General features: G+C 43.6%; 1 protein-coding gene across 1 annotated transcript in view; it reads right to left on the bottom strand.

The window, feature by feature from the left end:
• Positions 1–13277, bottom strand: part of LOC144684401 (carboxypeptidase M-like) — a 105361-nt gene that overhangs the window by 41743 nt on the left and 50341 nt on the right. The window contains exons 5-8 of the mRNA XM_078548131.1: positions 11540–11762; positions 5246–5346; positions 3001–3173; positions 332–516 (exon numbers count right to left, since the gene is read on the bottom strand). Coding sequence (XP_078404257.1) covers positions 332–516; positions 3001–3173; positions 5246–5346; positions 11540–11762 — 682 coding nt within the window. The remainder of the gene's footprint in view (positions 1–331; positions 517–3000; positions 3174–5245; positions 5347–11539; positions 11763–13277) is intronic.

Here is a 13277-nt window from a genome sequence, read left to right as displayed (position 1 = left end):
CTTCTCCAGAGGAAATCATTTCTCTCTGTCTACTCTATCAGCTCCTTTAATCATCTTAAATACCTCAATGGGATCACACCCTCAATCTTTCAACATTAAGAGAATACAAGCCTCGTCTATGAGAAGGATGCCTCATACCTTGTGCCTAAGCAAGAATTGGGAAAACCCTCAATACATTGTTGGTAAATGAGTTGGAGTTTGACTATTACAGCACATCATTCCAACTGAGGAACACTTAGTCATTTGAACCATTTCCTCTATGACCATATTCTGTATATAAATAGATTTAACAATTTAACAACAATGTTATGAACAATAGGGCAATTATTACCATCTGGTATATTATCATAGCCGTAGTTCGCTACAAGAGCACCTCCATGAAGGTTTGCCGAAATGACAAAGTTCTCACTAGTTATCCAGCTCATCATTAGAAGAGTTTCCTTTTCATATTTTGGTTGTTGTTTAGAAAAAACATTTTGAAAGTTCCGATTGAGGTCAATCTGTCTGGAATTGTATCTGTCGGGTTACAAAAAGAGCAGAGTGAATTTACCAAACAAGCATTTTGCATGACTTTTAAAAAAATATATTATTCATTCATTTGATGTGGGCTTCGCTGGTTGGGCCAGCATTTATTACCCGTCCCTAGTTGCCCTTGAGAAGGTGGTGGTGAGCTGCCTGTTTACCATTTCAGAAGCTGCACAATTCCATTTGGCTTGAACACATTAAACATTTATAGCAGGATTAATTATTTGGGACAGGAAATTTTTTTATACATTCATTCATGGGGTGTGGGCACCGCTGGCTAGGATATATTACCCATGCCTTGTTCAGAGGCTATTTTTAAGAGTTAACCCATTGCTGGGGTCATATACAGATTTTCTTCCCTAAAAGGCAGTAGTGAACTAGATGGATTTTTACAACAGAGCTTTTAGATTTCCAGATTTTTATTGAATTCAAATTCCACCATCTGCCATGATGGGATTTGAACCTGGGTCCCCAAAGCATTGCCCTAGGTCTCTGGTCTAGTGACAATACCACTATGCCACCACCCCTCCAATGGAAAGAATGGAGGGAAATGGGTCAGAGGGGCTGGACACTTCCCTTGACCATATTTGTATGGAGAAGTAAGAACTGCTACTGGATTTTAAAGGGGACTAATAGCTTATTGGAAGGGTATGGGAGTGCAGTTTTTTGAGGAGGCAAATTTGAGGTTGAGGCCTTAAAGAATCCATTCTGCTCTGCAAAATGGGCCATAACTCGGAGAGTTCTTCCCCAACACGTGTAACCAATGAAGAGCAGCAATCAAGAAAGCCAATACTCTGTTGATTTGTTTCAGACAGCAGCTGTTGGTAATGACTCTGCTCTCCCGGCTTACAGTTCCTCTAGGCCTGATTTTTTGTTCCTTTCCCCATTACCTCTCCATTTTGCCTTGCATCAGCTTTAGAAGAAGAAATGAAAGAGAGGAGATTTGACAAAGGTTTTCAAAATCATGAGGTGTCTGGAGAATGTGGATAGGGGGAAACTGTTCCCATTGATGGGAGGGTTGAGAACCAGAAGAGACTGATTTAAGGTGAATGATAAACGAATCAGGGGCAACGTGAGGAAAAACGCAGAGAGTGGCTCAGACCTGGAATGGACTGCCTGAGAGTGTGGTGTTGGCAGATTCAATCATGGCTTTCAAAAGGAATTGGATAATTATTTGAAAAGAAGAGATTTGCCGGGACACAGGAAAAGGCAGGGGGAATGGGGCTAACTGAGTTGCTCCTACAGAGAGCTAGCATGGACACAATGGGCTGAATGATCTCCTTCTGTGCTGTAACCGTCCTATGGTTCGTTGAAAGAAAGGATGTATCTGACAAAAGGTCATTGACCTGAAAAGCTGTTCCTCTTTCCACAGATGCTGCCTGACTGCTGAGTATTTCCGGCATGTTCTTCTTTTTAAATTCTTATTTCAGGTTTCCAGCACACACAGCATTTTGCTTTTGTAAGAATGTTGATTTATTTGGCTAAAATAGCTAAAAGAAGTCAGAAAAAAGTCTCGACAGGCATTATTTGTACAATGTGCTGAACAGGTTTCACCTTGAGTCCTGGGTCAAGTTCTGTTGCCAAGAAACAAAGGAGACATAGGAGAAGGGCAGAGAAGAGCCACTGAGGCTGATCTCTCGTCATAAGGGTCTGTCATGAGGAAAGACAGGAGAAACTTGGGCTATTAGCTCGGAAAGGTGGAATCTAGGAGCTGACCTTCAGTATAAAGTAGTAAATGGCCTGTAAGAATTTAATCTGGAATGCTACTTTAAAATAGACAAGGGAGAACAGACTTGAACTAGAGTACTGCTGAGAAATGAGACATGCTGTTGAGGCTTTTCATCTTGCATTCAGCAGGACAGATTTGCAAGAATACCGAGGCCAGGACTTTTCCCTCGTTGGGCGGGCTCGGTGGAAATGGTGGGGGGGTGGGAGGGGGCAGTCGGGAAGCCGACTGCCACCCGCGATCGGCTCCGCATCGCGATTTCACGCGGGCGAGCCAATTAAAAACCTCATCCTGCTCGTGGTTTAAATGACCTAACAGCCCATTAAGATGGTGGGCAGATCGACTTTGCAAAAAATTGTTCATGTGTCGATTACTGGGACTGCAGAGAATGATTTCAGCTCACAAGTATATATTGTATACAGTTGTTGAACAGAGTGAAAAGTAGCAGTTGATTTTAGAAACTAGATGTGGTGCTCTGCAAAAAGTATTAATACATGAGAACTATGCTTATTTTATACTGAATGACAGACTTGCAAGAAACACCAATGTCTGAAAAATGAAAAAAAGAAATGATGCAATGCGTTGATTCATAGATGTTTTGGAATATATCTATCTGTCCACAGGGAATTTAATTAATCTGAAATTTTAAACCAGTTTGGGTGGTGTACACAGCTGATGTTCTCATGGTTAATCAGATAAAGCCTTAAAAACATAATACTCTTAAAACACGTTAACACGGAGAGTTCTACCTCCCTGTTGTCCCATAGCAATCAGTTGGATTTGAAATTGCTGCCCCATCGGGATTCATGGTAGGCATGATATGAATTCGAGTGTTGTCAATGAAGGTTGTTAGGTCTTCATCAAAACCATACATTGTGGTAAAGTAGTTGATCAGATGTACAAGAAGTTCTCTGCCTACCACCTGTCAGATAAACAAATCATGTTAAGGCGATTTAAAGTAATCCTTCTACCACATGATGTTACTGTGAACAACATTATCTAGATAATGCTAAATGTTTTCCCATGTTTTTCTCACCATTACTTGACTGGGGAAAGTGTGATGAGAAAATTGTTGCAGGAAGTAAGTATCACACCTGCAGGAAATGCTTACCCTCATCTTTTAATATATTACCGCGGTTTTCCTGTGGCGTAACTCATGGTGAGTCAGGGGTTAGGTGACTTTATAATAATAGAGGTGCTATCAATAATATGATTGGGGAAGTGTTAACAGGAAGTCAATATGCACCTGATGTAGGATTTTTAACACGTTATTGGTATATGAATAATCAGACAATACATCTATAGTAGTTTCCACACTTGGCAGCAGTTGCAAAACACAGTTAAAATCTTACACCAAGTATCAATGAAACTCTGATTGAACTAAGGTTCTGTTTGTTAACAATTAGAGTTTCTGGCTTTACAGTCATGGATGCTCCTTAGCAACACCAATACCTTGCATTTATACAGCACCATAGCAAAGCATCCTAAGTGCTTCACAGGGGCGTTATGAAAAAAAATCAGACCAAGACACATATGGAAATATGTGACCAAAAGGGGTAAGTTTTAAGAGGCATCTGAAAGGAGGAGAGAGAGAGAAAGAGAGGCAGAGAGGTTTAGGGAGGGAATTCCAGATCTTAGGGCCTAGGTAGCTGAAGGCACAAACACTACTGGTGAAGTGATAAAATAGCAGATTGATACATTGTGCATTACATGGGCATAATAATATTCCTGGTCCTAAGAAACAATATATTAAGGAATTATTTCATTTTTGGGAGGGGGCGTGTTCCACTTTTGTACTCACATTCTTAGGTGACAGGACTGAGGATTTTTTTTTTCCGTTTTTGGTATCAGTGTGAAGCAGTCTCAGATTTCTTACAGTATTTCAACTTTAGTTCTGTCTAATATGAAGTTGCCAGCTCTAAAATTTGTTTAAAAAATAATGGGATTTCTGGAAAGAGATTGTATTAAAGCGATAGTGGCTGGCATGTCTCGTAATCAGAAACACTGGCAGCTGCATAAACTAGATGAACAGTTACCACAGCAAAAATGAACAAGTTTATTCTAAGATGGATAATGGATTTCAAAGTACTTCTTTTTACCAAACAAAATTGAAAATAACATCATCATATGCATGTCTCTGCTCTGTCCTTATTTTTATACTTTCATTATACATTCCTAAATCTACTAGTCTCCAATGGCAGGAGGGCATAATTAGGGTGATAAATTTACATGGGTAGTTTCCATTATATGTGTGGACAGAGGAATTTATAATGGAAAAGGTTAACAGGGTGTGCATGCAGATGTAAATGCTTTAACATATTGTAGAAAGGTTTTGCAACTGGCTAAATGATCACGTAAAAAGCTTGTTGTGTTTATAGCACATCACACAGTCAGCACTGTTTGGCTATTGTACTTGTTAAGCAATCCTTGTAAGAATGTTTACGAATTAATGTGGTAGCGACTAATGCTGGCAATTGTCCCACAGAAAAAACATTGCACCATCTTTTATTTGCAAATATAGGTGAGGGTTTGTTCCTGGTGTAGGTCCTCAGTATAATTGGAGAGGGGATTTTGACACAGCTCTGGTTCTCTGACCCATGCCGAGCAAGTCTCACCTCAGGGGTGGGATTTAGTAAGAGGAACCCAAGTCCCAATGGCAGAACTGGACCCCTGTGACTCAGAGGCAAGATTGCTACCAACTGAGCCACAGATGACCCAGTGCTCAGAAACATAAGAAGTAGGCATAAAATTAGTTCCAGGCGTGCTTCCTAGATCATTTTGTGGCACCCTACACAATTTGGCATCTGGTAGTCTCATGAAGATGGCATACATTAAATTTGCCCATCTATTGATGACAGAAAACAATTATCTGATTAACATTCAATCATTTGCTCCTCATTTCTGCCTTCCATTCACCTTTGCTATGGAGACCGATTGCTCAGGGGCCTTTTAAAACAAAATGTTTCTTTTCCCTTTGAGAAGCTAAGTTTGTACCTCATTGCCATGCATGTTTCCCACATACTTGACATTGGGTTTTCCAACATGATTCTCTTTTGGGTTGTGCCCAGTAATGACCATCACCCAGAGGTCTCGACCTGCAGAGCCAAAGTAGAAACGTGATTAAGGAATGGTCCAGGAATGGGAACAACAGCATAAAATTCAGTTTACATGAGCGAAATGTACAGTGTGAAGCTTAACTGTGTTACCACCCTCCACTGTAGGGCAGCGTCTCACTCTATGAATGCTCTACTCTGCCCAACGGTGTTTTGGATAACAACCTTCAATAGAGACTGCACTATCGTGACTGTTTAAAGGAGTGATAGAGGACATTTGCTCTTGAGCCATGTTGACTCAGACCTCAGGTTGCCCACTCTGGTTGGGTATATTCCTGGAGGTTTCTGAGCTGCGAGTATCTGACCAGAGGAGGATCCCTGAATCTGCAAACTGTGAGTAAATTTGTGACATTGGATGGAAATTAGCTGGCATCAAGTAGGTGATGCAGCTGTAACATGTGCCTGAACCAACGGGGCCAAGGATGGCCTGAATATAGGCCCCTGGTCTCACCTAAAAAATGTGGATAACATGCTAGCCTGACACATCTCTACAGACGTTGTTGGTAAATAATTTCAGGCCAGCATGCGTGTGAGGGGAAGAATAGTTGGGGGCTTGGGGCAGAAAAACAGTGGGGGAAGTGGAAAAGAGAATTGAACACAATTTCTGTGAAGGGAACTTAAAACAGCCACGTTGGCCCCTTATGTATGGGGCCTAATACCTGTTTTAGGCAGCTGCCATAGATGCCTGAAAAATGTTTTGTTTCTAGCATTTTCAGGTGACCTTGGGGCATGGGACTTTGATCCCCAAAACTGGGCTTTTTTGTGCTTATTTTTACACTTTAAAACAGGCCCAATGAGGTGCAATCTTTATCCCATTGGCTTTCTGTTCAATGAGAGCTGCTGCAGTCTAAAATTATGAATGAATTTCAATCACATGCCTGAACAGTCCAAGAACAAGACGCTCATTCCATTTGCCTGGAGCGTATGAGGAAGAAGAATGGGACCGCAGACAGTGCTGAGTATGTCAGTAAATCAGTGAGTAAGTAAGCATTTTAGTAAATCAAAACCTTTCCCAGCTCAGCAATCAAAAAAACAATTCATAAATAACCTTAAAAAATGATCAGTGACCATTTTCACGGAATCACAGAGTCTCACAGTGCAGCAGAGGCCCTTCGGCCCATCAAGTCTGCACCGACACATGAGAAACACCTGATCTACCTACCTAATCCCATTTACCAGCACTTGGCCCATAGTCTTGAATGTTATGACGTGCCAAGTGTTCATCCGGGTACTTTTTAAAGGATGCGAGGCAACCTGCCTCACCACCCTCCCAGGCAGCGCATTCCAGACAGTCACCACTCTCTGGGTAAAAAGGTTTTTCCTCACATCCCCCCTAAACCTCCTGCCCCTCACCTTGAACTTATGCCCCATTGTGACTGACCCTTCAACTAAGGGGAACAGCTGCTCCCTATCCACCCTGTCCATGCCCCTCATAATCTTGTACACCTCGATCAAGTCGCCCCTCAGTCTTCTCTGCTCCAACGAAAACAAACCAAGTCTATCCAACTGCTCTTCAAAGTTTAAATGTTTCATCCCAGGCAACATGCTGGTGAATCTCTTCTGCACCCCCTCCAGTGCAATCACATCCTTCCTATAATGTGGTGACCAGAACTGCACACAGTACTCCAGCTGTGGCCTCACCAAGGTTCTATATAACTCCAACATGACCTCCCTACTTTTGTAATCTATGCCTCGATTGATAAAGTCAAGTGTCCCATATGCCTTTTTCATCACCCCAATAATATGCCCCTCTGCCTTCAGAGATCTATGGACACACACGCCAAGGACCCTTTGTTCTTCAGAACTTCCTAGTGCCATGCCGTTCACTGAATACTTCCTTGTCAAATTACTCCTTCCAAAGTGTATCACCTCACGCTTTTCCGGGTTAAATTCCATCCGCCACTTATCTGCCCATTTGACCATCCAGTCTATATCTTCCTGTAGGCCAAGACACTCAACCTCACTGTTAACCATCCGGCCAATCTTTGTGTCATCCGCAAACTTACTAATCCTACCCCCCACATAGTCATCTATGTCGTTTATAGAAATGACAAATAATAGGGAACCGAGCACTGATCCCTGTGGTACATCACTGGACACTGCCTTCCAGTCACTAAAGCATCTTTCTGTCATCACCCTCTGCCTCCTACAACTAAGCCAATTTTGAATCCAAATTATCAAGTTACCCTGTATCCCATGTGCCTTTGCCTTCTTTATAAGTCTCCCATGTGGGACCTTGTCAAAGGCTTTGCTGAAACTCATATAAACTACATCAACTGCACTACCCTCATCTACACACCTGGTCACCTCCTCAAAAAATTCAATCAAATTTGTTAGGCATGACCTCCCTCTGACAAAGCCATGCTGACTATCCCTGATCAAACCTTGCCTCTCCAAGTGGAGATAGATACTCTTCTTCAGAAATTTCTCCAATAGTTTCCCTACCACTGATGTGAGACTAACTGGCCTGTAGTTCCCTGGTTAATCTCTACAACCCTTCTTTAATAGCGGAACCACATTAGCTGTTCTCCAGTCCTCTGGCACCTCCCCCATGGCCAGAGAGGAGTTAAAAATTCGGCTCAGAGCTCCTGGGATCTCCTCCCTTGCCTCACTCAGCAGTCTGGGACACAAATCATCCGGACCTGGAGATCTGTCCACTTTTAAGCCTGCCAACACCTCCAATACCTTGTCATTCCCTATATCTATTTGCTTAAGAACCTTGCAGTCTCTCTCCCCGAGTTCGATACCTTCATCCTCATTTTCTTGGGTGAAGACGGACGTGAAGTATTTATTCAACACTCTAGCGATGTCCTCTGGCTCCACCCATAGATTGCCCCCTTGGTCCCTTATGGGCCCTACTCTTTCCCTGGTTATCCTCTTCCCATTGATATACTTATAGAATATCTTGGGATTTTCCCTACTTTTACCAATCAGAGCTTTCTCATATCCCCTCTTTGCTCTCCTAATTGCTTTCTTAAGCGCCACCCTGCACTGTCTGTACTCCACTAATGCCTCTGCTGATTTGCTTCCCTTGTACCTGCTAAAAGCCTCTCTTTTCCTTCTCATTGAAACCTGAATATCTCTGGTCATCCATGGTTCTCTGGGCTTGTTAATCCTTCCTATTACCCTAGAGTGAAAATGTTGAGCCTGTACCCTCCCCATTTCCTTTTTGAACACTCCCCACTGTTCCTCTGTAGATTTTCCCACGGGTTCCCAGTCTACCGTGGCCAGATCCTGCCTTATTTTACTAAAATCCACTCTTCCCCCAATCCAAAACATTTTTTTGGAACTTGTCGATTTCTTTGTCCATAACAAACTTAAACTATACCATGTTGTGGTTGCTGTCGCTAAAATGCTCGACCACCACCACCTCAGCCACCTGTCCAGCTTCATTCCCCAGAATTAGGTTCAGCAATGCACCGTCCCTTGTTGGACCCTCCACATATTCACCTAAAAAGCTCTCCTGTACACATTTCAAGAAATCCACCCCATCCAAGCCCTTAACACTATGTCTATCCCAATTAATGTTGGGAAAGTTGAAATCACCTAATATAATTACCCTATTGTTACTGTTTTTTCACACCTCCACAAATTGTGCACATATTTGCTCCTCAATTTCCTGCTGACTATCTGGGAGTCTATAATAAACACCCAATAATGTGGTTGCCCCTTTTTTATTCCTAAGCTCTACCCACTAATTATTGTTGTCCAAACCTTTTATAAGAACTTAAGAAATAAGGGGAGGAGTAGGCCATAAGGCCCGTTGAGCCAGCATTCAATACGATCATGGCTAATCTGATTGTGGCCTCAACTCCACCTTCCTGCCTGCCTCCATAACCCTTGACTCCCCTATAGTTCAAGAAACTGCTAAAACCTATCAACAACAGAACCGGTGAACTTCAGGTGCAAACAGCGGGGTAACAAAAGGCACAGAATCAAAATTGTCAAGGAAAAGAGAGGTGAAAGGGAGTATTTCTCTCCACAAAGAGTGATCAACAGTTGCAACAGATTTAGCAGATATGGTGGATGAGACCAGCACATAGGGTTCACTTAAGAAGAGGTAGATGGAGAGACAGTAGGGCTAGTATTGTGTTAGGGTGAATTAAAATGGGCCAATGGACTTTCAACATCCCATTTTGTTTCACTGAAAGAGTCAGGGCAATCATGGCAATATAGAAATGATAGAAATAAATATTTTCCGCTGGTGGGGGGGAGTATCGGACAAGGGAGTAGACCCTTAAAATCAGAGCCGTGCCATTTCAGGGAAGAAGTTAGGAGGTATTCCTTCATACAAAGGGTGGCAGAAGTGTGGAACTCTCTCCCACAAAGAAATAGGAGAAGCTAGTTCAATTAATAATTTTAATTCTGTGATCGATAGATTTTTAGCTAGCCAATGTATTGAGGCATACAGAGCCAAAATGATGGTGGATGGAATTGAGGTACAGATCATCTACAAATTCACTGAATGGTGTAGCAGGCTTGAGGGGCTAAATGGCCCACTCTTGTTCCTCCAATCCTATTTTTCTGATATAAATCCCTCTCCTTTTACAATCTCCCTGAGATACTGAAATACAGTTTGGTTGATGACCTCTTTAAAAGCATGGCCTTTTGAAAGCTTCATACAATCAGTGTCCTGCGGACTGTTCATAGTTTTAATGGTCTGGCCATCAAAGAGTTTACCTTTCTAGGTGACTGATGGCTGTGCGCACAAGGGATCCTTTGCAAATTTGCATTCTGTCTGTCTGGAGCACTTATCAAGGTTGGATTTAATGCAGCTCCTTGCAGTGGGTACCATGGCGGGCCGGGCCCACTTAATCATGGGAGAGGCCCCATGCCAGTATCCTGGCAACAAGAAAATCTAACCCCCCACCCTGATTAATTCAGAGGGTGGAAGGGATTCTTGGTCACCGCCAGCAGGATGTCAATTAGGCTCATTTATGAGTCACTTAACACCCATTATCCCTGAGCCCACCTCAATTCAGTGGTGGCTCAGGAATTAAATGGGAGCTGCACGGCTTTTCACTGCCTCCTGGAGACAGCCCAGCATTTCCTGGTGGGGGTGGGGAGGGGCTGTTATCTGGCACTCATTGCCTGAGAGTGAGACCTGGCATTGGGAAGGAGGTGGGCACTGAAGGCCAGTCCCCTGTCCTTGCCTCCAACACCTCTGCTCCTTCCGCCTCCTGTGATGCTCACTCTGTGATCTCCATCCTGCCCTCACTCACCTTTGGCCTGGGATCCCTCAGCAATCTTGGGCCTCTGGTGGGTGTATTGCCACTGAGGAGCAATGGAGAGCTGCCGGCCCTTGAGTGACCAGCAGCTCTCGGCAGGTGGGACTTCTGCCACTGGGGTCCTGAATCCTGGGGAGGGCCCAGCGGTGGCCATTTAAGTACCTGAAAGGCACTTAATACTGTTGGGTCACAGAATGAGACTCACAGAATCACAGTGCAGAAGAGGCCCTTCGGCCCATCGAGTCTACACCGACATGTGAGAAACACTTGACCTACCTACCTAATCCCATTTACCAGCACTTGGCCCATAGCCTTGAATGTTATGACGTGCCAAGTGCTCATCCAGGTACTTTTTAAAGGATGTGAGGCAACCTGCCTCCACCACCCTCCCAGGCAGTGCATTCCAGACTGTCACCACCCTCTGGGTAAAAAAGGTTTTCCTCACATCTCCCCTAAACCTCCTGCCCCTCACCTTGAACTTATGCCCCCTTGTGACTGACCCTTCAACTAAGGGGAACAGCTGCTCCCTATCCACCCTGTCCATGCCCCTCATAATCTTGTACACCTCGATCAGGTCGCCCCTTCAGTCTTCTCTGCTCCAACGAAAACAACCGAAGTCCATCCAACCTCTCTTCATAACTTAAATGTTTCATCCCAGGCAACATCCTGATCTTCGGGAAACTGATGGAGATTCCCAGGTGGTTTTCCACCGGGCAGACTGAAACTAGCCCATCAAGTATTCAGGGTTGCACATATCCACCCCTCCTCCACCACCCCAAACTCTCTCTCCCCGCCCTCAACGCCCAATTATCCATCCCTCTGTTGTGACGGTATGAATTTCTAAAACACCCTGTCAAAATTATTCCATGAAAACCACCTTTTCTGAACCCCGCCCCCCACTCCCCACCTAATCATGGGAGTCACCATGCACAGTACAAACAATTCACCTTCAATTGATTTTCCAATGGTGTGGAGGTAGGTGATGTTGGGCTGATGTTGTTGAACACAGAACAGGAAACTTTGGAGTTGGTCATAACTGTGATAACTATATCTTGGCCAGCATGGGTTTGCCTGCAGTATAAAGTTCACCACTGTCGCATTGTAGGGCACCCGAGGGACACTTATAATGGAGATACTCCTCTGGGCTGGGAGGTAGCCATCTGCAGTTACCTACGAAGAAGAAAGCACAGAAATTATGAAGAAAGTGAGGAGATCATAAATTATAAGTGATTGATGGACAGCGGCGGGACATTTCCCCACCCCCTGCCGAAGTGTTCCTTATTTTATTTCCTCAGAGTTGGTCACCTTGGTCTCACGTACTTTATAGGAAATTGAGCTGGTTGCAGTTACAGGAGATAGATAGGGATAGTGGTGGGGGGGAAAAAATCACCTAAAATTTACAAGAAAAATGTGTGTTACAGGAGATGTCTGGACTATCCTTGAGGCTAATGTTACAGTGATAATAGTTCCTTGTGCAGAATCGAACCATTGAACTCTGTTTGTCAATACGTAGGAACATGAATAAGCCATTCAGCTCTTCCGCCTTTCAGTTTAAACAGGGCTCATTTACACCTGAACTCTATTTACCCACCTTCACAGGTCATGGTCTCAACAGGTCCAATTGTTCCTGAATTCACAGCCAATTGGGCGACCTAGCTCCAGATTCCTACGGCCGTTGAGTGACAGGGTGCTTCCTGATTTCACTCCTAAATGGTCTAGCTGAAGTGTTAAGATTACATCCCCTTTGTTCTTTATTCCCCCAGCACAGGAAATAATTTATCCATATCTACCCTACTGAATCCTTTTAACATATCATTGAGGAAGCAGCTCGGGGAAAATCCAGTCTTGTGTACACTTAGTTAGAGGCAAAGCTTGTAAGATGCAGGGTGAGAGACTAGTTTAAAAGCTGAGGATATAGAGAATTAACACATTTATGTATTAACACAAATAGATAGGGAAAAACCCTGCCTATCAAACAAAATATCATGTTGGGACATATTCAAGTGAATCATTTTGGGTTGTGTATTGCAGTTATTTTATTTTATCCACTTGAGTAATGTAGATGATAGTTTAATTAGAGTTCCTCATCACGTATGGAGAGAAAATTGTGAGATGTTTTCTGGTAAGATGAGGTACTGGTGGATAAAGATTTGTCACTGGTGGAAGCTACTTGAGGTGACAAATTAAAAAGAGCTGCAAAGCATTAAAGTGTATTGGCTTTTGTGGGTTTAGGAATATTAACTTGTGTAGGCCATTCAGCTCCTCGAGCTTGTTCCTTCACGCAATGCTATCCTGGCTGATCTATACCTTAACTCCATCCACTTGCCTTGGCTCCATGGCCAGAATATTTAGGTCAGCAAGCAGGGGGGCCGGGGCCCGCTCGCCGACGGGTAAAATGACGCGGGATTTCCATTTTCAGGTTGGCGGGGGCATAGCTGAATCAGCTGTGCGCCCACCGACCTGTCAATGGCCTATTGAGGCCATTTAAAAAGTAATTGAAATAATTAATGGACCTGCCCGTCCAACCTTAAGGTTGGCGGGCAGGCCGGGAGCCCTGGCAGGCTTCAGAGAAAGCATGAAACCTCATCCACGGGCGGGATGAGGTTTCATGAGGGTTTTAAAAAATTTAATAAATGTTTGATTAAAAGCGATGAACACATGACAGCGATGACAGTGTCACATGAG

Source organism: Cetorhinus maximus, chromosome 9, assembly GCF_964194155.1.
Source record: "Cetorhinus maximus chromosome 9, sCetMax3.hap1.1, whole genome shotgun sequence".
In the NCBI taxonomy this organism is placed as follows: Eukaryota; Metazoa; Chordata; class Chondrichthyes; order Lamniformes; family Cetorhinidae; genus Cetorhinus; species Cetorhinus maximus.
The sequence above is the reverse complement of the archived record's forward strand: the minus strand, read 5'-3'. Positions and strand labels throughout refer to the sequence as shown.